The sequence below is a fragment of the Malaclemys terrapin genome, chromosome 4, assembly GCF_027887155.1.
Source record: "Malaclemys terrapin pileata isolate rMalTer1 chromosome 4, rMalTer1.hap1, whole genome shotgun sequence".
NCBI lineage: Eukaryota > Metazoa > Chordata > Testudines > Emydidae > Malaclemys > Malaclemys terrapin.
Genome location: NC_071508.1, coordinates 124,563,654 through 124,589,026, shown reverse-complemented (window position 1 = coordinate 124,589,026; position 25,373 = coordinate 124,563,654). Strand labels below are relative to the sequence as shown.

General features: G+C 42.3%; 1 protein-coding gene across 12 annotated transcripts in view; it reads right to left on the bottom strand.

Annotated features, from left to right (window-relative positions):
- The window catches only part of UNC79 (unc-79 homolog, NALCN channel complex subunit), a 157,695-nt gene that overhangs the window by 22,824 nt on the left and 109,498 nt on the right, over positions 1-25,373 (bottom strand). For all 12 annotated transcript variants that reach the window (XM_054026851.1, XM_054026849.1, XM_054026850.1 and 9 more), the window contains 8 exons: positions 22,428-22,466; positions 20,836-20,948; positions 20,660-20,745; positions 19,511-19,684; positions 18,116-18,184; positions 17,414-17,524; positions 9,544-9,648; positions 213-290 (listed from right to left, as the gene is read on the bottom strand). In XM_054026851.1, the coding sequence (XP_053882826.1) occupies positions 213-290; positions 9,544-9,648; positions 17,414-17,524; positions 18,116-18,184; positions 19,511-19,684; positions 20,660-20,745; positions 20,836-20,948; positions 22,428-22,466 (775 nt within the window). The remainder of the gene's footprint in view (positions 1-212; positions 291-9,543; positions 9,649-17,413; positions 17,525-18,115; positions 18,185-19,510; positions 19,685-20,659; positions 20,746-20,835; positions 20,949-22,427; positions 22,467-25,373) is intronic.

Sequence of the window (25,373 nt, the reverse complement as noted above, 5' to 3'; positions counted from 1 at the left end):
CTGCAGGATCAAGTTGTGTTACTTTAAATTTTTCTCAACATGCTATAAAAATGAATCATCCAAGCTTCTATCTTCAATGCCCTGGTAAGCCAGAAGAGAAACAAAGGTAAGAGAAAGGACATTTCCATGAAACAATCTAAACATCAGAACTGTGTGAGACATAATTTTAAAAAAAGCAGAAACAAAGAGATGGAGTGTGGTTCAGTACTTACTCCAGGCATAGATGCAATCATCTGTTTATGCAAGATTGTTGACTCAGCTAGTTTTGTTCCAGCATCTGCACAAACAAACTAATAAGAAATTAAAGATGAATTATATTTGTAGGAGCCTGAAGACATTAAAAAGTAATTTATGATTTTATTAAACTCAGATCTCTTTTTGCTGACTTTTGTGGCAACTTGCTTTTGGACACAAAAGAGCTCCTGACATTATAAAAAAGCTAGTTTGTCTGTTATAAACAAGTTAATTAATCAGATAGAAAAACTGACTTTAAAGTATATGAATTGACATATATATGTTGATTTGTGCACTAATGGTTTGAAGAAAATTATAAGATAAAATAGGAAATTTTCTATCAAACCTAAATATATTTGTAATCAATGGGAAACTTTTGCATTTCGCCAAATAACCTCAATGGGCTCTTCTTATTGTGACTGATTTCAGAAGTAAAGAAGGATGGATCAATGGGCAATATTCAACTTTCATGAATCTCTATTGGAGAACTCTATCACTGGAGATACACTAAGGATGAATTATATTAACATATTTTAAATTCCGAATGGACCATTATGATCATCTAGTCTGACCTCTTGCATAACACAGGCCATAGAATTTCACCCACTGATCCCTGAATCAAACCCAATAAATTCTTGTTAATCTAGAGCAGCTGTCATTGAACATTATCATGCTTAATTGTTCCTTGTTTTTCTTGATTCCATTTTTACACTTCTATTTACTTTTAATTCCCCTGCCCCCAAAACCACTGATGTCCACAATAGTCATACACCAGGCCTTTTAATAATGTTATTTATTCTTTATACATCTCCAATACTGTGCTAGACACTTTGCAGACAAGATGATGAGATCCCAGCCCCAGAGAGTTTACTATCCTAACAAACATTGTCCTTGTACTTGAGCAATTCTTGTAGTTTCTGTCCATAGAGATGCAGTATGTCATCCCCCAAAGAGCAGACACAGAAGCAAGGTTCCCAAGCTGAGGTGTCAACCTGGATTTCCTCAGTGTATGTTGTTGTTTCACTGATTTAGGCAGCTTCAAACTACATAATATATCTATTAACTGTTTGACACACAAGTCTGGCACCACTGTCACCACTGATTGTCCTCAATCTTGGCCCCAGATGTCCCCTGCAGTGCCTGAAGCTGCATTTCCAGTCAATCTCCCATGACCTATATCTTTTGCAATGTATTTTAATTAGAATATTCGTATTATATACCAAGACTTGGAAACACTTAAACATTAAACTTAGATCTTTGACGTCAATCTGTTCTTTGGGGATAAATGCCATGAAGAGAAAAAGATACGTGTAGGGTAACATTCAGACAGGGTCTCCCCATATACACGGCGTGATTCTGATCTCATTTACGCTCGTTTCACACCAGAGTAAAGCCAGTGGTTCCAATTTATATTGAAGAGAGACCATGATGTGACCCATACCATTTCAGTCAGGGTTGGTCAGAATATGTTCTGTACCAGAGCTCTATTTGGCATAGGGAGGAAAGCAGGAGGCCTCTGGGAGCAGTTATGGTATGGACCAGCCACAGTGATATTTAGAGTAGCTGTTAGGCTGCTCTAAATTATGCCACAGATGGAGGAAACTTAATAGACCCTATACCAGTGGAGGACAGGCATACTCCTGACATGCCCCCCAACACACCCTTGGCACTTCCCCTACTCTGAGAAGATATACCAGTAGGAAGTTCTCCTATGCCAGAGGAATTGTCTGTTGAACATTTCCTGCTGTATTATGGTCCTTTTGCACTCACTAGAGAATCTGGCCTGGTATTTCTAACACATTATGGTAGCTTATGTGCATTGCTATAGGTAAAATATTGTGTCACTATTCAGTAATTTCAAGAGAGAACGTCTGCTAAAGTGAAACATTGTTGATTTTAAATATTATTTTCCCTTAAAACAAAAAAGCCTTATTAGCATCCTGTTAACATACTAAATGCAAAGTATTCAATGGGGTGGGTTATGCAACAAAGATTAATATAAACATGAACAATGGCTAACCAAATCCATAAAGTTTGTAATGAGCAATGAGCTCCTCTTTAGTTTATAATTTTCGTTACCATCTGGCCTGCAGCTGCAAGGATCCTTCCAGAGCTGAACTGCCGGGAAGAAGGGCTGGATAAACCAAACTAAGGCTCAAAACTAAAATTTCTTATTTCCAATTCAACTCACTGACATTCATATTAACTCCCTACAAATACTATGAAGCATCAAGATGCCACTGGCAATAGATTTAGTACTCGTCATACGTAGGGTCACATTGCAAAAGGATGGGAAATATATGTTGAGCTCTTCCTAACATTGTCTGCTAATTGAGATAAAGTGGTTGGGTAATGGATAAATGGACACGTCTGCTGAATTTGGGTGGGTAAATATCCATCTGTTCATGCTCAGAGTTCTAAAAAAATATCTGCGAGAAATATCTTAACATTTGACCTTCATCTTTGATCATTTCAGTCAGTTATGCTTTATGATTAAATTCTGAGGACTAGATCCTCAGCTGATGTAAATCAGCCTGGCTCCATTGAAGTCAATAGAGCTACACTGATATACATCAGTTGACAGTCTGGCCCACAATGGGTGCCACTTCATGGGTCTTGTTAAAAAGGGGAAATAATAAAACATGTAAGTTAAAAAGAAATGAAACATCAGGCCTGATTCTGAGTTCTCTTGCACTGCTTTAATTGCACTGACTTCCACAGAGGTAATGCAGGTTTACACTGTTGCAAGGAGGACAGAATCAAGCCCTTGGGATTTAAAATGCTAGTAGAAGAAGCAGTTCCTATACAATCTGCCTGGGCCACACCTCCATAATGAAGATATGGTGTGGGGGCTGCAAAGCAGGCATGGCCATTGGCTCCTGGCAAGATTTCAGTGTTATCCTCTGTGGAACAAAATTTGGATGCTGGGCAAAAAAAAACAACAATCAAGAAACCTTGCTATAAATAAATAAATCATCAAAATGTAAAAACCATGCTTAAATAGATGCTTATACTGATCTTGTGAATATCAATTTTCAGAATACAATTAACCCTAAAAGAAAGTTTCACTAATTAATTTGAATATTTGGATATAAATGTTGATCAACACGTAAAACAAAAAAACAGAGGGAAGAGAATATGATACTGAGGAACCCAGAGAATCTGGGAAACTACGTTATAAGAGTCTAAACCAACAGTTTCTGAGTCTGCAAACAATCATTTGTGAAATGTTAATATGACCACAACTACCTGCCAAACTCTTCATTTAGACCAGTAACAAAATGAAAGTAATAATACGCTACAGTAGACAAGCATGTTCACATTCAGTTAATGACTAAATTCTAGGCCAAAGTCAAACCTTCAACTTTTCTAAGAGTGACAGTTGAGAATTACAGCAGTACAGATTTGTTCTTTCTGAATTATTGGACCTTTCAGATAAACAAATCTCTGCTTAACATAATGCAGAACAATAACTGAAGAAACTAGGGCCCAATCCTTAGAGGTGCTGAGTGACTCCTGAGAAGGGTTCTTTCCCCTCAGCTCCCGTTAAAGTCAATGAGGATGTAACAGAGTAGCTTGCCCATAGGTTGGAGAGACTGGGGCTAAGCCTGATTATGAGATGAGCCCCATCTGAGAAGAGTTTGGTCATTCCAATGTAAAAGGCCCGCAGGAAGCTGAAGGTGTGAAGGGGTAGTTATTGAGTATAGGTGCGAGGCATCCCATGCAGCATCAAAAACGAATTTGGGAAAGCTTGACTCAGTTCAAGCTCAAGTGTTGCAAATTGCTTGTGGTGCCTTCATCACAATGCCGCTGCGTGTACTGCAGATAGCTGCAGGTGAAATGCCTCTTACGTTTAGAGGGAAGGTTTGAGACTTAACCTTTTGGGCTAAAGTCATTGGAAACAGTGAAGACGGAAACACTAAACTAATATATGACGCATGCTGGGTGTTGAGTGGTCAACGGGTAGGGCAAAAACTCAAAATGCCTCATCTCAGTAGGGTTAAAGAGTGGACAAAGGAATTAGTGGAAAACAAAGACCTAAAAGAGGTTAAAATCTATAGCTTTAGGGAAATGCATTATAACTGGAAAATTATACCTCCTGAGGTAGATACGGAACTGTATAATGAATTTAAAAGAGGAAAAGGAGTGTTAAATATGCAGGATATAGCAAATCAATCCATTTGTGATAAGTGGGGATGCTAATGCCTAATGTATATTGATGGCTCCAAAGATGTAAGAACAGGAAGAGTGGAAGCAGCATTCTGTGGCCCTTCACACAGAAAGCTGTACGGCTATCAAATTTTGTAACCATTTTGGCAGCTAAACTGGCACGGATAATGCTGGCATTAATTGGGTCATAGCTGAGCACCCAGCCACCGTGGTCATCCTGTCTGATTCCTTATCATGATTACTGGCAATCAGAAATGGCACTTCAGACAGCAGAAATAATATGCTTAATGAATTATTACTGTTAACAGAATTGACACGGGTGTAATCATAGTAACAGCATGGATCCCAGCGTGTGCAGGGGTGGTGGATATTGAGCAGGCAGACAAAGTGGCAAAAAATGCTGTCAAAACAAGCAAGTTGGTTTGAAGAGTCCCTTAAGTAAACTGGAGTTTAATAATCTAATTAAAAATGAGTTAAGAAAGGAATGGAGAGGAAATATAGGCACAAGAAACAAAGGGAGAAAGATTCCGTGAAATACACCCAAGAGTTGAAAATGCTGATATATTCTAAGGCCCTGAGAGAAAATTATAAATGGAACCATTTTACTCTAACTGGCCATTGTGGCTTAAATAGTCATTTGTTTCTAATAAACAAACAAAGATGCAAGGTCCAGGAAACAGCTGATCATCTCCTTTGGGAGCACCCCCAAGAGTTTACCATCAAAAGGGGGTATTTATATGAAAAATTTAGAGGCCTTAAAATTTTCACTGTAACGCTTAGTAAGAGCATCAGGAAAATGGGGTCCTATAAAAAAAAAAGCAGCATTGCAATTCTTTAAGAATATGGGAAAGGTGAAAGACTTTAATTCTTGAATTATCTATGGTGTCCAATGTTTGGCAGTCTTAGACTCAGCAAGTGAGTCTGCTTCGCCATAAAACAGAAGAAGGGGACAGGGGTGTGGGTGACAGAGTAGCTGAGACTGCCAGAGGCAGGTGCCAGTTACCTGGGGAAACTCAGGAGACTGGTGGGGAGAGCTAGGCAGATAAAGCCTGTGAGTGAGAGTAAAGAAAGCTCAAAGGAAAAGCAGAGCTAGATGGGGACTGCAGAGTAAAGCTGCAGGGAGAGAGAGCCTCCGGCAATGGTCCCCAAGGAAGGGACAGTACGTCAGGGAGGAGGGGAAGATTTTAAAATGTTTCTTTCTGGGAACTTTGTTAGTTTAATTAAAAAAATCGGACCCCAGGTAGTTCTGCGATTGAGCAAGACCGTGCGAGTATTGTTTAAGGAGCCCTGAAGGGGAAAACAGGAGCAAGGCATTGCAGAGCCACACATGGCCATGAGGGGGTGCTCCAGTGGATGACACCATGTGAGAGAGGAGTTAAAAGTGCCCCACACTAGGGGTGAATGTCAGCCCTGCCCTGAGTGCAAGGGGAGCTGGCAGAGCTGCACAAGCCAAAGGGAGCATTGTAGTGTGGGGTTGGTGGTGTCTATCCCTATGCAGCACACAGCAGCTGGACAGCAGTACTAGGCAGAACACCCTTTACAAAGTGCTGTAGGGAATCATTCAAACTAAGCTCTGCTTGTCAATTAAAACAGCAAGGTGAAGTGCGTATTTGCTTTTTAAAATGGTGTTTATTTTGCATCCTCCCGGAGAGCACAAGCAGACACATTATAGCTGTCCCTTGCAGGGGCTGTTCGGAGGAAGAGACTCCCTGTACCTCTTCCAACTTACTCAGGACACCTGTGCCCCAGCCAGGCATAATTTGGCCAAAGTGTTATTGCTCTCCTAGTAAAGTGTGAAAAAATGATTCTCATCACATTTAGTATGTATGTCATCAGTAATGCTGATGGCAGTGAGTAATCTGGAATTAATGTGGGTGTTGAATGCACATTCCAGTAATTCCTTTGTTATTCAGCCCACGCTTGCTCTATCATTAAAATAAAATGTTCCGAGCCCCCACGTTAGCTCGATCATCTGGAGTGAATCCCAATGTACTCTATGCATCACACACAGAGAGGTGTATATACACGTTAATAGGTTGGGGCGCAGGGGGGGGGGGGTTCTGCAGGAGCCTTTGTGAAAATGAGAACTGTCTTTGTGTTCGTTTCACGCTACCCCTGCCACAGGTTTGATTAACATAAGATAATACAATTAATATGAATTTTCTACAGACTTCTCTGCACTAAAGTGGTGAAATGAGACATCGCCTCATTTCAAGAATATTGAAGTAAATCTAAAATTTTAATTAAATGTATTAAAAATTAATAAATGTGATGTTATTAGCTGATTACTTTCAAGGGTGTTTCTGTGAATTTAGTGTATGGGGAATGCTGGGTTGGCAGCAATTGTAGTTCTACATTTACAAGTTAAATGAGAGGGAGTTTTGTTTAGCAGCTGGAGCATGGGACTGAGTCAGTAGCTCTGGGTCCTCTTCCCAGCCCTTAGAAAACACTCAGACCCTACCTGGATCAGGCACTTGAATAGGTGGTTGCGCCTTACACGAGATAGGTTGTCCAGTTCCTAGCGTACAAGTCATTACATCATTAAACCACTAAAACGGTTATTAATTGACACCCTTTCCAGCAGTCTCAACAGAGGAACTCCAGCTTCAGTGGGTTATGGAGATGAAACTATCTTGTCACTGGTCGAGGTAGCCCCAGGACTGAAGTGCATAGATACAGCAATGTGGAAAAGTTGGAACTGCTTAGCCTGTGATGCAGTGGCAGTCAGGCTATGTCTACACTAGCACTTTTATCGGTAAAACTTTTGTCAGCCAGGGGTGTGAAAAAACACTCTCCTGCCCGACATAAGTTTCTCCAACAAAAGTGCCAGTGTGGACAGCGCCATATCAGCGGGGAAACATCTCCTTCTAACATAGCCACCGCCGCTCGTTGGGCGTGGTTTAATTATGCTGATGGGAGACCTCTCTCCCGTCAGCATAGAGCGGCTACCCGGGAGATCTTACAACAGGACAGCTGCAGCGGAACCTCACTGGAGCAGGCCCTAAGCCAGAGGTGGGCGAACTACAGTCCGCAGGCCACATCTGGCCTGCAGGACCCTCCTGCCCGGCCCCTGAGCTCCTGCCCCAGGAGGCTCGCCCCCAGCCCCTCCCCTGCTGTTCCCCCTTCTCCGCAGCCTCAGCACACCGCGCTGCCTCACCAGTGCAATGCTCTGGGCAGCCGGGCAGCGCAGCTGCAGAGCCCAGCCTGACCCAGTGCTCTGTGCTGCGCAGTGGCGTGGCTGGCTCCAGCCGGGCAGTGTGACTGTAGTGCCGCCAGCCACCGGTGCTCCAGGCAGCGCGGTAAGGGGGCAGGGAGCAGGTGGGGTTGGATAGAGAGCAGGGGTGTTCGAGGTGGTGGTGAGGGGTCAGGGTGGTCAGAGAGTGGGGAACGGGGGGTTTGAATGGGTGCAGGGATCCCAGGGGGCAGTCAGGAATGAGAGGATAGGTTGGATGGGGCAGTGGGGGGCAGTCAGGGGACAGGGAGCAGGGGGGGGGGGGCAATCAGGGGGCGAGAAGCAGGGGGCGGAGGCCAGGCCACATCTGGCTGTTTGGGGAGGCATAGGCTCCCCTAACTGGCCTTCCATACAATTTCCAAAACCTGATGCGGCCCTCAGGCCAAAAAGTTTGCCCTAAGCACTGAATAGCCATCAGATGGTAACTTTTGTCACTACCACCCTAGGCTGGATTTGGATCAGTGTTTTGAAGAATACTAACAATTCTCTGAGCCATCCAGTCTCCTCCTTTTGAATTACTTTGTGTTTTGGCTGACATTACCTGAAGTCCCTGTTTAAAAAGCACATTTCTGATTTTTAATTAAAGTGGATAAAATCACTTTTCCTCACACAAAAAGAAAAATCTGTTTTTTCAATACTGCTGTTATAATAGTTGTTTTCAGAGTTGTTCTAATGGCTCTGTAATTTAAGCTGTCGATTTTACTGTTCTGTCAATAAGCAACTGCTTATTTTCTACAACTAATATACCAGTGTGACTCAGGAGAGGTAATATATGCGCTGTGCGCCACTGGCCAGATAAAAGGGGGAAAACACTGTGATGAGCGGGACATTGTGAATGACCCAAAGAGGGCATCTACAGAGCACAACATCCTGCTTTGGGCCATTTGTGTCACTTTAATGCTGACTCCTTGTCATTTTTAAGCTATTTAATGCAAACATTGACCAGTCCATTGTACAGCAGAGGACAGCTACTGCCAGCTGGTTATGTTCAAAACTGCTGGTCTTCAGTAGGTGGTCTTTGCTGGATGGCTTGTTTTTTCAGTTTGCTTCCACAGGAGTCCTTAAAATTCATTTTCAGTTAAAGTGGGAGCCGAAGTAGGACCCTGGATCTTTCTCAGACCCTTGAACCTGAAAGAAATCTGGATCCAGGTCTGCATTTCACAACTCAGGCTCACCTCTAATTTAGTCACATAGGTAGCTAGGATAGATGAAAAGTTCTTTGATTAAAGTTGGAATTTTCAAAGGAGTCTCTGGGAGTTAGGCAGCCAACCCCGATAGACTTTCAATGATATTTGAGTGCCCAATTCCCTTACATCCCTTTGAAAATCCCAGCCTAAATCCTGTCTTGAGCCAGCAGAATAGCAAGGAGGAGAAGAAATGTTTCCTAGGCTTGGTCTACATTACAAAGTTAGAAGAATGCTTTCAACTAGGGGAGGATCCTTAATGGCCTGGACAGACAAGCTGTGGAGACAACTCTGCTGCTCCTCTAAGCAGGAACAAATTGAATCTTTGCCCATTAACATGCCTTGCTAATCACAGTCTATCACTTGGCCAGCTGTGGAGCTCTGATATGAACCCTGCAGACTGAGATTCCTTTGAGATGGGATTTGCAGGCCAGCGCATTAGCAAAAGTGCTGTGGGTCAACACCACCTTTGACAATCAGGCCACTTATTTAGGGGCATAAATATGAATGTAGGTGTCCAAATTTAGGCATCCATGTTTTCAGATGTCATCTTTAGTTTTGAAGGCCCCGATTCGGACAAGCACATGTTTAACGTCACATACTTAGCTTTTATTTGGAATGGTGAAGAACTGAATCACTACTTCTGTGCTTTGCTGAACTGAGGTGTGAGCACTCACAATATGTGGATAGCATGAAATAGTTTTAAAGGCATATCTACTGTACCTGTACCAACAGCAGCAGGTTCGTATCTGGTAAGGGTGACTTTAACTTCAGTGCCTGCAGTAATTCTAAGATGACGCTGCGGGACAAGTAGAACTTATCCCTTTCCTAAACGGAAGAAAAAATAAAATAAGTGAAGATGTCTAGAAATTCACCTAAAGTTCATTGATACCAAATACTGCACCACAATGCTCCCCACAGCCTCAATTTGTTTTCCATTTGTTTTTAATTGAGAACTTTAAAAAAAAAATGAGCTAAGAGAAAAGAAAGATGGAGGTATGTACCTTTGTCCTTGCCTCCCAGAAAGCATTCAAATAATGCACCATTCATTTGTACAATACTATGGGCCTGATCCAAGGCCACTGAAGTCAATGGAAATATTTCTATTGTCTTCAGTGGATTTTGCATCAGGACCTGTATGTGTGTTTGTATATTTTATATGTAAAGTAAGGCTAGATTAAATTATATATCTAGACACATATAAAGCTACATGGTTAGATCTACCTTATAAAGTAAAAAAAGAATATGGAGGTCAGTAGCTAGGTCTGAATCAGAACAAAATTAGCACTAGACTCATGTAGCATAATTCTTTCATTAAGCCTATCATAAAACCTCCAAATTTGATCATGAATTCTTCTGTTGTTTTCCCCACAAAATGAGTGTCTCTGTTAAGCCAGCTCAGACATCTATACTGACTTCATCAGCCAAGCAGTACTTTTCCACTTCCGCAGTAAAACCCTCTTAGGTACAGCTAGTGCAACAGAAACCCATTTTAAAGCACACGAGGGAAGATTAGGAGATGGAGATTAGAAACTGTAAACCAAGAACACGAGTTCTGGAGATGGGACAGAGCATGAGATTAGCCGAAGATATTACAAATCTCAATCTGATAGTTTCTGACTTTAGGAGATAGGCTATGTGGAACCAATTTGTAAATTGTTATTGAAACTAGCAATTCAAGGGGTTTTGATCACTACTGTGCAATTTGAATGAGGGAATCCTATTCCTAGCTCCACCACTGATTCATCAGTTCTTGGTGTCACTGAATCCTTGATCCTGCAAACATTTGGGGCTCATCTACACTACCGATTAAGTCAATGTAATTTACGTCATGCAGGAGGTGTGAAAAAGCCACCCCCTCTGAACGACGCAAGTTACATCGACCTAAGCACCGTCCAACACTAGCGCTACAGTGGCGCAGCTGCATCGATGCAGTTGCGCCGATATAGCACAGTAGTGTAGACTAATCCTTACACAAATGATTAATTTATGTACAAGAGTAACCCCACTGAAGTCCATAGGACTGCTCATGTTAGTAAAATTTAGCATGTGCATAAGTGTTCACTGAGTCAGGGCTTTAATCTCTCTATGGCATCTGTAAATGGGTAAAATTAATACTTGCTTCTACCACACGTAAGTCTTGTGAGGTTTCATTAACCAGCAGCTACGCAAGGTAGTAAGTGCAACTGCGAGGGAAATCAGCTGAACGAGCTGGGGACTGGGAAGAGTCTTGGCTCTGCCCCCCCCCAAACACTGCAGGCTGCATAACTCTTCCTCTTCGAACAAGTCTTTCTGGTATAGCAAGAATGACACTCACAACAGTAGAGCTGGCCAGTGGATGACAAGCAACTTTCAAGATTTCAAAATCTGTTTTCATTCCTTATTGGAGCAAATCCAAAACCTTTTGAACGTTTCAGTGAATAATGCCATTATATCGGAATGTCTGTTTTTTATTTGGGAAGAGGTGTCAAAACGTCTGAGGTGTTTGTCTGTCCTGGTGGGTAGGGCGCCAGCCTGGGATACAGGAGACCCGCGTTCACCTCCCTGGTCTGCCTGATTCAAAGGAGAGTTTACCATCTCAGAGCACTCTGAATCAGGAAGATTCCCACACCAGTGCCCTAACCATCAGGCTACAGAGCACAACAGCCTTTTTCTCTTAACCCCAGAAAACTTTCTTGTTGAAGTCAAAACATTTTGGCTTTGACAAAACAGCATATTTTGATCATATGAAATTTCACTGAAAATGTTCTGACCAGCTCTATGCATTGTTACCTTAGTCTTTGCAGAAGTGGCCTCACCCCCAAACCATTATTACTAATAAAAATAATTTAAAAAGGAAAGGAAAGGAAAGGAAAGGAAAGGAAAGGAAAGGAAAGGAAAACTGTAGCAAACAAATCAACTATCATCAACAAACAAACAATACCCCAAGCAGAGTTTTTACCCTGAAAAGGGAGCAGAACAAGAGACTCCATAACTGGACCAGGAAATTTGCTACTGCTACGGATTTTATGTGCTAGACATTCAGATACTACAAGTAATGAGCAGCAGCATAAAACCCTACAATAAATAGACAGACAAAGAGTACTGTGCTAGACACTAACAATCATGGACTGAATAGAGACACTGGATTTATGGCTTATTACAACAAACTGTAGCCCACTATCCCCCCTTTTTGTCCTATGACTGCAGGTAGGGCCGGCTCCAGGCACCAGCTCAGCAAGCATGTGCTTGGGGCGGCCAACAGAGAGGGGCGTCACATCTGGCTCTTCGGCAGCAATTCCGCAGCGGGTCCCTCACTCCCTCTCAGACCGAAGGACCTGCCGCCAAATTGCTGCCGAAGAATTTTTTTTTTTTTTTTGCTGCTTGGGGCGGCAAAAACCCTGGAGCCAGCCCTGAGTGCAGGGGTATTTACAGGCCACTTCACCTTAAATGGTCCCTCAGAATATGCGCTAACCACTTACGCTAACTATCTGTTCAATCTTGTATTTAGCTGTGACACCCAGAGTACCTTTCCCAGACCTGAAGAAGAGTTTTGTGTGGCTCGAAAGCTTCTCTCTTTCACCACCAAAAGTCGGTCCAATAAAAGACGTCACCCATCTTGCTTCTCAAAGGGCACTTCAGGCAGCGTATGCTGCTCTGGATATAGACCTGGTACAGTTTACTCCCTCCCTAGAGCAGTGGGGGAACCACAGTCTCTGTGAATCACAATCTCCCTCCCAAACTATTCTAAGGACAATACAACAAAGCGCTACCTTTACTCAGTGCAGATTTTTATCTCGTGCGCTAGTTCTCCATGTTTATAAAGCACTTTGAGATCTGTGGATGATGTGCAAATGTAACACCAACAGACCTGTTGTTGGAATTGAACCTGGGAGCTCTGACACTTAGTGTATGAGCCTCTACTGCATGAGCTAAAAGCCACCTGGCTCTTAGCCAAGGTTGTAGCAGACTCATCGATCTTTAGATGGGCTAGGTACCACTAGAGGAGGACACCACACCCCACCAAGCAGGCATGCGTACACAAACAAGGCAAATAAACTCTGGAGAACTTCCATCCTTTGAAGATATATTTCTGAAAGAAACTCCTCTGCCCATACCCAATATTAGAAAGTGAGCGCAGCAGTGCAAAATAAATGTATGCTGACTGATTTACTGATACTCTAGACTAAAGAGCTACAGTTCTTAGCTATCTGAATGAAAAACTGAATGGGCCTGACTCTGCTCTCATTTACTCCAGTGTACGTCAGGAGTCACTCCACTGAAGTCCATGGGCCAGATTATCTTTCTCATGAAGGCCCTTTACACCACTCTGTTGGTATACATTACACAAATAATGTACACACTGCCAAGTGGTGTGAAGGGGCCGTAGTGTAAAAGAGAATAAAGCCCAATGCAGTTACATAAGTGTAAAACTGGTATAAATGAGATTGGAATTCAGCCTTGTTCAACTTTGTTCTATCAAAGCTCACTCCCTCAACAAAATGCAGTGGACCTATATAAGGAAAGGCTGCTTAGCAAGCCTTATATAAACCCTGCCAGTGGTATGTGTGGACAGGGTGACCTTGGAGAGTCATAGGTGTGGAAACTTTTGAGGTCTACCTAATCATTAATTCTAATGAGCCTCACTCCAAAAAAAAAAAAAAAAAGTCCCCAGAATTTATTCAGTTCCTGAGTAGAATAGTCCAATAGTCCATAACCCACAAAACAAGCCATGAAAGCAAACTTGATTTTTCTGTTACTTCAATGGAGTTACACCAAATTACAACAGTTGAGGATCTGGCACATTATAATTTGTTCCTAAAGTTTCAATAGCAAGATGATGTCATGTCCAATTCAATGCCACATTTACTTAATATGAGTCCTATAAATGTTCATAAAAGGCTAAGTTGGGGTTCAAACTTCAGTGGCTGCAAGAGATAAGAAATCCACAAAGCATCCACTTAAGACTTGAAGAGACTGAGAGGGAAATTGAAGATACTGAGATTACAATCCTCAGAGGCAAAGCTATTCACATGAGAATACCATAGGCATTGACAGGAAAATTAACTCAGATAAGAAATATGAGATTGATGTGAGTCCCAGGAAACAAAGCCAAGAGAAATTGAGATATTTCTCCCACAGAGGATTAGGAAAATGATGGATAAAAAATGCTGACCACTTCTACAACTTTGACCTCTAAAATGCGTGCTGTGGGGGAATGCATTGCTCCTTGGAAAGGGATAAATACCAGTTCATGGCATAAGAGAGACAAGGTAAGTGAAGTAATATTTTTTATTGGACCAACTTCTGTTGGTGGGAAAGACAAGTTCTTTAGCTACAAAGACCTCTTCTTCGGGTCTAGGAAAAGTACTCTGAGCATCACAGCTAAACAGAAGGTGGAACAGATTGTTTAGCATAGGTAGTTAGCACATGTTCTAAGTGACCATTCAAGGTAGAGTGGCTCACTAACAATGCTGCCGTCATTGCACAAAAAAGGCAGAGTTGGTGGATTACAGATTGTTGTAATAAACCATAAATCCAGTGTCTCTGTTTAGTCCATGATTTTTAGTGTCTAGTCGAGTTATGAATTGAAGCTCCCAGGCTCATCTTTTAAGTGTTATGCAGGTTTCCTTTGAAAATGAGGACTGATCGGTCAGATACAGAGCGATCGTTTCATGAAAAGTGTTCACCACAGGAGATAGGTTGTTTTTGTCTTTTATCATTTTTCCTGTGAGTTCATTTGAGATAAAAGCTTTTATGCTCAGAGTACCTTTCTCTGACCTGAAGAAGAGCTCTGTGTAGCTCAAAAGCTTGTCCATCTCACCAACAGAAGTTGGTCCAATAAAAGATATTACCTCACCCCCCATCTTCTCTCTCTGTAATATCCTGGGACCAATACAGCTACAACAACACTGCATACCCCATAGCATACACATAGATTGAGTGTGCTATTGTTGCTATGGTTGGTTACAGCAGACAAAACTAAGTTGTGACATGGACAAGTGCATCTGAGTAGTTTAAGGATTCACAAATTGTATTCTGTCCAGCATGCAGTTCTGTATGGTATTCTGTCAGAGAAATTAGTCCTTTAGATACAGGGATTTCCAATATAAGAAACACAGAGAGCTGAACTGGTAAGTTTCTCCTAAGGGCAGTCATAAATTTGCTAATTCTAATGAAAACATGTAGTAAAGATTCAGCAATAACAAGGATAATGTAGTGTGAAGTTCTACTAAATGAAGCATTTTCTGGATATAAATTGCAGAGAAACATTTGCTAACGATCCCATTCTGGGTCACCAGTTTGCATTAACAAATTCAAGCAGGAATTTTCACCAAGAGATATAATCCAAGCTTCCTGTTTGTAATGAAATATGTCAATATATTCTTAGAATATGTGACTGAGAAACATAAGGGAAAAATGCTAACCAAGATCCACACCAGAAAGAGAACTTTATTGAAATAACTGAAGTTGAGGTAGCAATAATGTGTATGTGAGGGGACCTGGATATTTCATACACTCCAAGATTTGCTTTGGTAGCTCTAGATAAATTCTTTTATCACAGCCCAAACACAAAATGATTCAGGTGTGCTATATTGACAGTGCCAAGTATTATTTTCAGACAAAAATTTTCAGATAGTTTCTCATTTTAAGAAATGGTAGGAATTTATGCTATCTATACATTATAGTATCTGAATTCAGCCTCGGAACACCTCTGTGTGGTAGGGAAGTATTATTGTCTCCATTGTAAAGATTGGAAAAGCGAGTGTGATGGGGCGTCCGTCCCATACTGGCCTATAAAGGGTTAAAGGAGCCGTAGGGAGGCTGTGTGAAAGGCAGCCAATAGGAGATGTCCATATAAGAATAGCTGCTGGGAAGGGCAGGTTCAGTTGCTCCCTGGAACTTGAGGCTCCTACCTTGCAGGAGGAGAAAAGCTAGCACCTTGGACAGAGCAGTGCTGGGCAGGACCAGGGGAGTGAGAGCCAGCTCCCGGCTGACTGCTGGCATGCTGAGGCCCTGAGATAAGGGCGGAGATGGTGCTGGGGCTGCAGAGAAGTGGTCCAGGGAAGTAGGCTGAGAGGTTGGAGGGGACGCAGAGCGCGGCTGCCATCTATAGGGTCTCTGGGCCGAGATCTGGAGTAGTAAGTGGGCCCGGGTCCCCCTCTCACCCCCACAAGTCACTGAGGAAGTGGCTGGACCGTCGGACTGCAGTACATTCCCCCAGAAGGGGGGGGGAGCACAGAGTGTGGCACAGCCAGGGGGCTGTGTCATGAAGAGGATGTCGGGGTTCCGGGAGTGACATGGGTCCTGGAGCAGACGTGATGGCAGCGAGACACCAGCAGAATAGGCTGCACTGGCTAGCAGAGCTAATCGCCATGACAGCCAGCAGAGGCACCGCAGTGGTAAGTCGCACCCCGTCCTATCTTTTACATGACACATAAAACCAAGGTACTGTCCACTTGTCGTTAGAGATAGTAACTTTTTGCAAGAGTTTACCTGGGTGTCTGACAAATTCCATCTATCTGAAGTTCCCCTGTCACTTCAGCTGATAAAATTATTTAATTATATTCTTGTCATTAAACTGTTGAGTGGCATTGATGTTACCTTTATAATGGATGCCGCATCCCCTTTCAACAGGTAGCTGTACTCTGATGAAGGGTAATGTGATCCCTGATGTATTTGTGTAATATTGAATTGGTAAAGCATATAGTTACTTATGAAAGAAATGCTCTCCCTGATATTAATTGTTATGACAACAACTACATTGGGAAATAGTCTACTTTAAGGCTGGATAAGGCTTGTGTTTATTACTTTAACAACTGAGTTGATGGACTTTATGGATCTCTGCTAAAAGTTTTGTCTGTTTTCTGCTGTTTGTGTATTGTGTATCCTCTTGTCAATAACTGATATAAAAATGCATTTGGCTAATAATATAATATTATTATTTGTACATATAGAATGACTTTCATCCAAGTATCTCAAAGAGTTTTCAAAGATTGGCACCTATCATCTCCTTCTTACATGTGTAGTAACTGAAGCACAGAAAGGTTGAGTGATTCATACAAGATCACACAGGGGTAGAGTTGGGAATGCACCCCAGGTCTCTTGACTCCCAGTCCTCTGCTCTAACTATCAGTCCACATTGCTTCCCTATGAACTTTACTGTCAAGACATGCTACCAACCACAGGAAATTTGCAAAATATTTTTAATTTTTGACTGCCAGAGATGTGTGGTTGAACACACATCCTAGGGGATGTTTGACAGGATTTATATTTTCTCACATATTTTTAAATCATGCCCAAATCCCAGACATGAACTATACAGGAGTGAATTTTCAAAGGCATAAAAGGTGTATCTTGGTGATCCTGTATTCACAACCTCTACAGGAAGTTCCCTTTATTTGTGCCTGTACCAGAAATATGAAAGTCAATATTATCAATAGGCACTGCATCAACCAAACTACTGATTAGTCAAGCTATATTTAAACTGATGACATGACTGAGACTTGACACTGATTTCAGCTTTTACCTATGCGTTCCCCACTTAAGGGGCTAATAATTTTTCTTCCCTGTTTTCAGTTGTTCCTAAGGGAAAATATCAGCTCATTGTTACCTTAGTGAAGGCTCGGTAGCATAAGCCACAAAGTTCTACCAGGTAGGCCAGAGTGAAGACAGCATTCTGAATGACAAAGCTTAATAATTTTGAAAATGGCTCAAGAAGACTCTGCAATGAAATATGATTTTAGGGAAATCAATAACTGAATCATTCAGCAAAATAAATGACATTCAAGTTCTGAAAAGCTCTAATGGAACAGAACCTTTATTTTTAACTCAGAGGATAAGTTGCTGTGGTATACCCCATTTCAGACAAAAGGTTGTTCTGACATATGTCTTCATGTTTATAAAACAAATTAGAAGGAATAGAAAACAGAATTTAATCCAGTGCTTACTGGTAGTGCTTTAATCCAGTGCTTACTTGATACCAGTGCTTACTGGTAGTGCTTACAAAAACTAAACTCCCATTGACCTCAACAGGAATTGCACTAGTAAGTGGACTGCAGGATCAGACTCTGGGGAAGTTGATCATTACAGTTGTTTTAGAAAAACATCAAACCTTTAGGAAGCTATACATTCGCGCACACACATTCATGTAACCTAGATTCCAAAGCTCCTGTCATTCACTATAGAATACCAGACTGTAAATTTTCATGCTCACATATAATACTTCTCTAGCTAAGGGATAAGGAACAAATGTGTAACACAGTGAAGGATGGAGAACTCTGTTGGAGAAGAGTTGTGTATTTCTGGAACTTACCCGGGTGGCACTAGTGGTAGGTATCTTCAACAGGCAAATCATTATTCTTAAACTGGAATCTAAAGAACACTGTGGAAAGATAAAAGTTAGTGTCTTCCTCTGCACCCCTCTTGTTTTTAATGGTGACAGATGTCAACATGCAATAGGTGAAGTCAAAAACCCATCACTTCTAAATTATCTTTAACAGGATGCTGCCAATATAAATATCATAGACTGCATTGTCCCCTCCAGCAGTAAAGCCTACGGAGAAGGAAATCTCAGTAAGGCTTGGCTTGCTGTGTTCACTCCAAATTGCTGTCAAGGATGCTGACGTTACCCTCTGCAGAACAGAAAATGCCCAACTTTTCTAGTCCAACAGAATTTGGTTCATATGGGAACATGTTCCTGGCAGATTAACAGGAACCCAGTGTCCTATGTTTCTGTAGCTGGTCTGGGCCCCAGTGTCTCTCTCCGCTCTTCTTCAGCTCTGTGTAGCTCAAAAGCTTGCCTCTCTCACCAACAGAAATTGGTCCAATACAAGATATTATCTCACCCACCGTGTTTCTCTAATATCTTGGAACCAACATGGCTACAACAACGGAAGATATATTGAATGGTGTCTTACTGCCCGAGTGATGTTTTTCAATGGGACCGCTCGTGGAGCAACTTGTTATTCAGTATGAGTAAATGTATCAGAATCTGGCCCTTAAACGCTGATACAAAACCTATGGAAGTCAATGGAGAGAGTCGCACTGACTTCAGTGGACTCTGAATGAGGCCTTTGGAACTTTGTTTACTGGAAAATAGGGCATCTGTGCAGGCCCCATGAGTGTTCACAGCTCAGAACCCAGAGCTGCTGAACTCAGCCTCTACAACTATATCCTGATTAGGTTCCTCTGATGGGATTATAACCTGGTCAGTCAAGCAGGATGTGTTCAACTTCTGCCATCTGAAGGTCTCTCTGCCTGACTGGCTATTATATATTTATTAATATTAAGGAATTATTTAGAGGTAGCCTTTCTTCCTATGGGATTTAATTCTTCTTAAGGAGGTAACAGTGAATGAACTTTTTATTGCCAAGAATGTTGATTATCTAATTTATTGTCCTAATCTGACAAAGAGAGGACATGGAAGGTGAGAAGGAGAAAAATATTCCCACCCCAGCCATAGTTATGGTGGCTACTAAATGGAGGGTATAGACAGAGGGACAGATCAGGCACTTTAGTGAATCTGATCTACTGGAAATGTTAAGTAATTTACAACAAAATATTACAAATTATGCTCTGTTTGTATACAACTTTCAAACAGTTTGCGACATGCCTTAGCCAATAGTAGCATAGCCCTTGTGTCAGATGTTTTGGTTGATCACTTACAAATTACCCTTATAAATAAAAAACTTCATTACATACATCATACCTTAAGTGGCAAAACACAAGGCAGTTTGGTAAAGAAAGTCTGAAACTGGTTACTAATAGTGGTCCAGAGGTTACTAGGAGAATCCATTGGCAAAGCTTCCATAAATGTAGCAATGTTTTCCAAACAACGTAGCATTGCGCCCCCTGCTGGCAAGTTCTTTTTGTTGTTTAAACCCTAGAAAACAAAATGCAGAATTTGAAAACAAATTAAACATCAGAAAATTACCATCCAAACAATATTTTAAAACACACTTACAATAGCCAAGGTCAGAATAACAGTGCAATTTCCATCTTCTCCCACAAATAATTTAAAGTACATTGCTTCTCTACAGAATCTACCGCTGATGAAGTATGAGGCAGTCTATCAACAGTGATAGTGGTAAGGAAAAAATTAGAGCAGCATATATTTTCAGAATCCGCTTTGGGCAACTGAAAGACGCATCCATTAAGAACCAGCCACCAGCACTTCTCTGGCCTAGCAAACCATGTGTGACGAATTGTCTTGTACATACCTATCATTTTCCTATATGGAAGGAATGCTAGACTTCTGCAAGTGTTGATCAGACTGCAATTGTTTTAGTCTCTAGTGGGTGAGCTGAAAAGATGTAAGCACTGCTAAAGTATCATCAAAAGCTTTGCTTATAGGGCTACTACTGGAAGAAAAAGAAGCACTCCCCAGGTTCCTGTTAGTGCTGAAAGATATGTTAGGGTGACTATCAGTGTAGAAGTGAGACTTGAGGTAGCGACAAGCTAAGTTGGGAGGAGAAGCAGAAAGGTATAAGCAGAGGGACTAGACTTTAACCTCGAGGGATTCCACAGAGGAGGATTGCAGAGAGGGAATTGCCATTAGATACAGAGGAGAAACGGTTTTACAGACAGCAACAGAACTATGACAAGAACCATGAACAGAAATGGAGACAGTGCAGGAGAATGAAATGGCCTGCAGCATGAAGAAGGGAGAACCCAATAGCTGGCAGGAGAAGTCGGAGCAAAACTCTGACTGAAAATGGTGGAGGATATTATGGCTTGATTCTGCTTCCATGTAAGTCAATGCAAAAATTCTCATTGCCTTTAATGGCGTAGGATCAAGAGGAGGACGGAAAGATATACTTGGTAGTACCTAATACAGTCAGCCTTATTGTGAACATACCTCTAATAGTTGGCTCAGTGCAGCTACGGAGCTCAGCTCACTGAAGTCCATAAGAGATGTAGCCAGGGTCCGTAAAAAACTTCCATCTGGAAATCAGAACCACATCTTTTTAATAAGTGTTGGAATGCTTGAGATGATAGATGGTGGAAGAAATGCACTCAGACATTGCACATTACCTTTGATATTGCTCTGGAACAGCTGTGGAAATATACCATTGGGAGCCAGCTGATGGAAAATGCAACGGAGAAATTGCTTAGCCACACCGGCAGCATTACCAGGGATCATCATGCTGAAATGAAGGAAAAAAGAGGAATGAATTCCATAGTAGGTGAAAAATATTTCCCAAAGCTGAAAATTGGAGAAGGTAAAGAAGATACTATTATTTCTAGTAACAGATAAAGACAAATTCAGTTATGAATACAAGAAGATGGTGATAATAGCAACTCATGGCTCTTATAAAGCACTTTTCATTAGTAGACCACAAAGGAGGCCAGGATCATTATCCTCATTTTACAGATAGGGAAACTGAGGCATAAGGAGGTAAAGTGACTTGCCAAGATCACCGAGCAGGGTAGTGGCAGAGCTAGGAATAGAACACGGGCCTTCTGAGTCCTTCTGAGTGCTCTAGGAAAGGTCCTGATCCAGAAAACCATGTAATCACAGGCTTAACTTGCATGACTTCAGCAGGATTATTCACATGATTTAAGTTAAGCAAGTGCTGAAGTGCTGTGGCTTGATTCTGACCTCAATAGTTAGTTTAAATTTTTCCTGATTCTCTACGTAGTGTCAGGAATGTTTTTGCCATTGAGTCTTCAGCATTTGAAGCCCAATCCTGCTATCACTGAAGTCAATGGCAAAACTCTCACTGATTTCAGGAATGCAGAATCAGCTTCCTGGAGAACTTCCACATTTGGATGCAAGCTCCCATAAAGCTCATTCATTTACTCCTCTCTAGCACCTCCCAGCCAAAGATTTCAAAGCACTTTCCAATCATTAATGAATTAAGCAGCACAACCTTTTTACAATTTCCAAAAATGAATGCAGCCCATGTGATGTCCCCGTAGAAGGACAGTGGTCTATTTGCATGATGGGACATCACCCGTAGGTGTTCTCCACAATTATGGATGACTGACTTACGCTATGTCTATACTACTGCGGTAAGTTGACCTACGTTACTCAACTCCAGCTACGTGAGTAATGTAGCTGGAGTTGACGTAGCTTATGTCGACTTACTGCGGTGTCTACACAGCGCTGGGTCGATGGGACACACTCTCCCATCGACTGACCTTACTCTTCTTGTCCGGGATGGAGTACTGGGGTTGATTGGAGAGTGATCTGCGGTCAGTTTGGTGGGTCTTCGACCCCTGGTGCATCGATAGACAGTCATCGATACGGAGGTAGTGTAGATATAGCCTTAGTTAAATGCATACAGATGAAAACCCTTTCCAGGGCTATACATTTTATTCACCAGCATAATGGGAAAACCACACATATAATGAGCCATGGGAATGAGCTACAAAGGTGTGAAATCCAGGATCCATAAAATCAATGGGAGTTTTGTCACTGACTTTATGGGGCCCTGGATTTCATCCCTGATCCAGTATGAATTTTTCCAAAGTTCAAGGAGGTTTGGATCTGGGCTTTTTGGTCCAGGACCATCGCTGGAAAACATGAGATCTTTGTACCCATGTAAAAAGGCACAGGATTTGATCCTTTGTTAATACATCTAGCACACTTTGGGGGGGGGGGAAGTGAGGGGTTACTGTACCTTTCTGCTTGATTAGAAAAACAGGTACTTGACGCCAACCTGGAGTAAACAGCAGAAAACAGCAAATCAAACAAAAGTACTGTTCATAATATTTTTTAATCAAGCCAATAAAATTACCAGTAAGTAAAATTTAGTAAGTAGACGTTTTGGAGAACATGTTTTAAAGGTCACAAGAGACCCTTTGATCAGATGCACAGGGGACTCTTAAATTCATTTTTGTAAAGGATAAAAGTCAAAGTCAAAGTCAGTCTTGCAATATTGTCATAAATATTTGCCAGCTCAGACAAATTCTACTTGCCCTCCCTTATCACCATAATGACAATGAAAGTATCTTGAACAGTATACATCAAGAACAATCACTCACCTGGGCAATTTGGAGAGCAGAAATTTGCAGAGATGGCGTAGGAACTTATGCTGACTGAAATCAACAGGAGTTAGGCCCCTAAGGTGCTTTTGAAAATCCCATTAGGCATCTATCAGCATCTTTAGGCTCCCAAATACTTTTGACAATCTAGCCCTACGTCGCTTTAGTGCTTTGAAAATTTTACCCTAGACCTTGAGTCTCCTGACTCCAAGTCCTCTGATCTAAACATCAGACAACACTATCTTCTCTAAGCAGTAAAAGAGTAAGTAATTCACTTGTGATGCACGGGCATAAATAGCATCTGTGTTAATAGACTGGATATAAGGGAGCAATGTACAAAAATAACTTCAGGAAAAAAAAAGTTTACTAGGAACGTAAGAGCAAGTACACTGAGGCCACCTGAATGTGTTCATCCCTATATCTCAGGGGTTCTCAAACTGGGGGTCGGGACCCCTCAGGGGGTTGCGAGGTTATTACATGGGGGGTTGCGAGCTGTCAGCCTCCACCCCAAACCCCGCTTTGCCTCCAGCATTTATAATGGTGTTAAATATATTTAAAAGTGTTTTTAATTTATAAGGAGGGGTCGCACTCAGAGGCTTGCTATGTGAAAGGGCTCATCGGTACAAAAGTTTAAGAACCACTGCCATATCTACTTCTAGGGGAGTATGCCTTGTTCTACATCTATTCAAAACAATTCCTTCACGGGCCTGTAACTGCACCTTGATGAGTAAAAAATGGTGGCGACCAGGACTGAATGCTAGGAAATGACAAAGTACGTTCACCATACTGGAATGCCCCAGGTTCTTTACCACCTGCTTCACTAATGGACTCAGATATGTCTCACTGAGGATGCAGTATTTCCACTTCAGAGAGGAAAATGTACCACGTCCCACCCACACTTTGATAACTAATCTTCAGGAGCTTAATTGTTCATGGCTTCTCACTGGCCCTATTAGTGCTGTATTTATGAGTAACAAGTAGGATGGATGGCATCAGTCTAGATTGGAAACTCTACCTCCTCCGGAGTTCATTAACATTGACAGCAGGGAACTGCAGCCTCAGAGTTAATGGAAAGGGAGGGCTTGATTCTCCACTATCTTCAAGTGGAGTTCAGACATGGTGGAGAGGGAGGGCTGCAGGGAGGCAGTTGCAGTTTCAGAATCCTTGACCACCAAGCCCCTGCATAAACTAAAGCTGTAGGGGAGTAGCTTTAATTTAAACCACAGACATAAGGTTCCTCAGGGGTCTTATGCCAATGGAGAATCAGGTATAAGAGAGCTCTGCTTCACCACCACAACAACCTATCCTGCTTAGGCACCACTCCTGGAATACCCCTGACAAACACCTTCCTTCCCTCTTTTGCTGGGGGTTGAGAGAGCGGTTGGCACAGAAGCCATCTCCACCAGCTTTCTGCTCGCACAGCCTTTCACCGCCACAGGGAGCTGCCAGAGCCATTCCCTGACACAGGGAAAGGCTCTGGCAACTCCCTGTGATAAGGGAAGGCCCCAGTAGCAGGGGGAAGCATAAGGGAAAAACTCTGGCAGCATAAGGATGCAGGGACTAGAACCCAGGTCCGAAGAGCCTGAGAGAGCTGACATTCCCACTGTGCCAGAGCCCCAGCCAGGGAACACTGCGGAGAGTTGGGCCCATAAGAAGTACTACCCAAGGGAGCCAGAGTGACAATATCTTGTGGCCCTCTGATTGGCCAACCACCCTATTTAGCCCTGGAGGGTGCCCCAGAAAGGGCACAGTCTGAGCAACAGCACAGACTTTGGGCCTGCTGTGATTCCAGACCTCTCCTGATCTCCAGCCTCTGATGCCAGCCTGATCCCAATTCCTACTTCCCAATTCCAGCCAGGTACTAACTCTGATTTTCAGTCTCCGACCCTGGCCTGATTTTGACCCTGACTCTTGCTTATTGAACCCAGCTCTAACGATTCCTTGACCCTTGCTCACTGACTGTGTGGACTCCAGCCCAGCTGTGACCACCTGCCCAGACCACCTATGCCCTGATCCCTGACATGCAATTCCCTGTGGCAGGGAAAGACCCCAGCAGCTTCCTGCTGCCAGAGCCTTTCACTACCTGTAACTACAGCCTTTCACTGTAGTTACAAAACTCAGTGTGGACACAGCCTGCTTTGCACTCAGCAGTAGCTACATGTACCCTACATCCCACTGCCAGTGGCATGCAATGTAGACATGCCTTTAGACAACTCTCTATGTCCTGAATCACTTACACTTCTCAGTATAGCTCTGCGGGGTGTTGTTGTTGTTTAATTTTAACATTTTTAAAGCCTTTGGGTATAAACTTTCTTCCATCTGTTATCCTGGCAGAGTATATGCCATGGAGGTTCTCATCTCTGAATTACGTGTGATTGGAAATAGTGGAATTTATCATGCTCTACTTCACCTTCATTTTGGGCTGCCATTTTTCAGCTATAGAGCAATGACCAGAAAAAAAAAAAAAAAAAAAGATACCACCTCAAATTCACCATACCACCACATAGGGCCTGATATACTAGATTGGTGCACAGAGCACTGTCCCCTTCCTCTAGAACAGTGGTTCCCAAACTGGGGTTCGT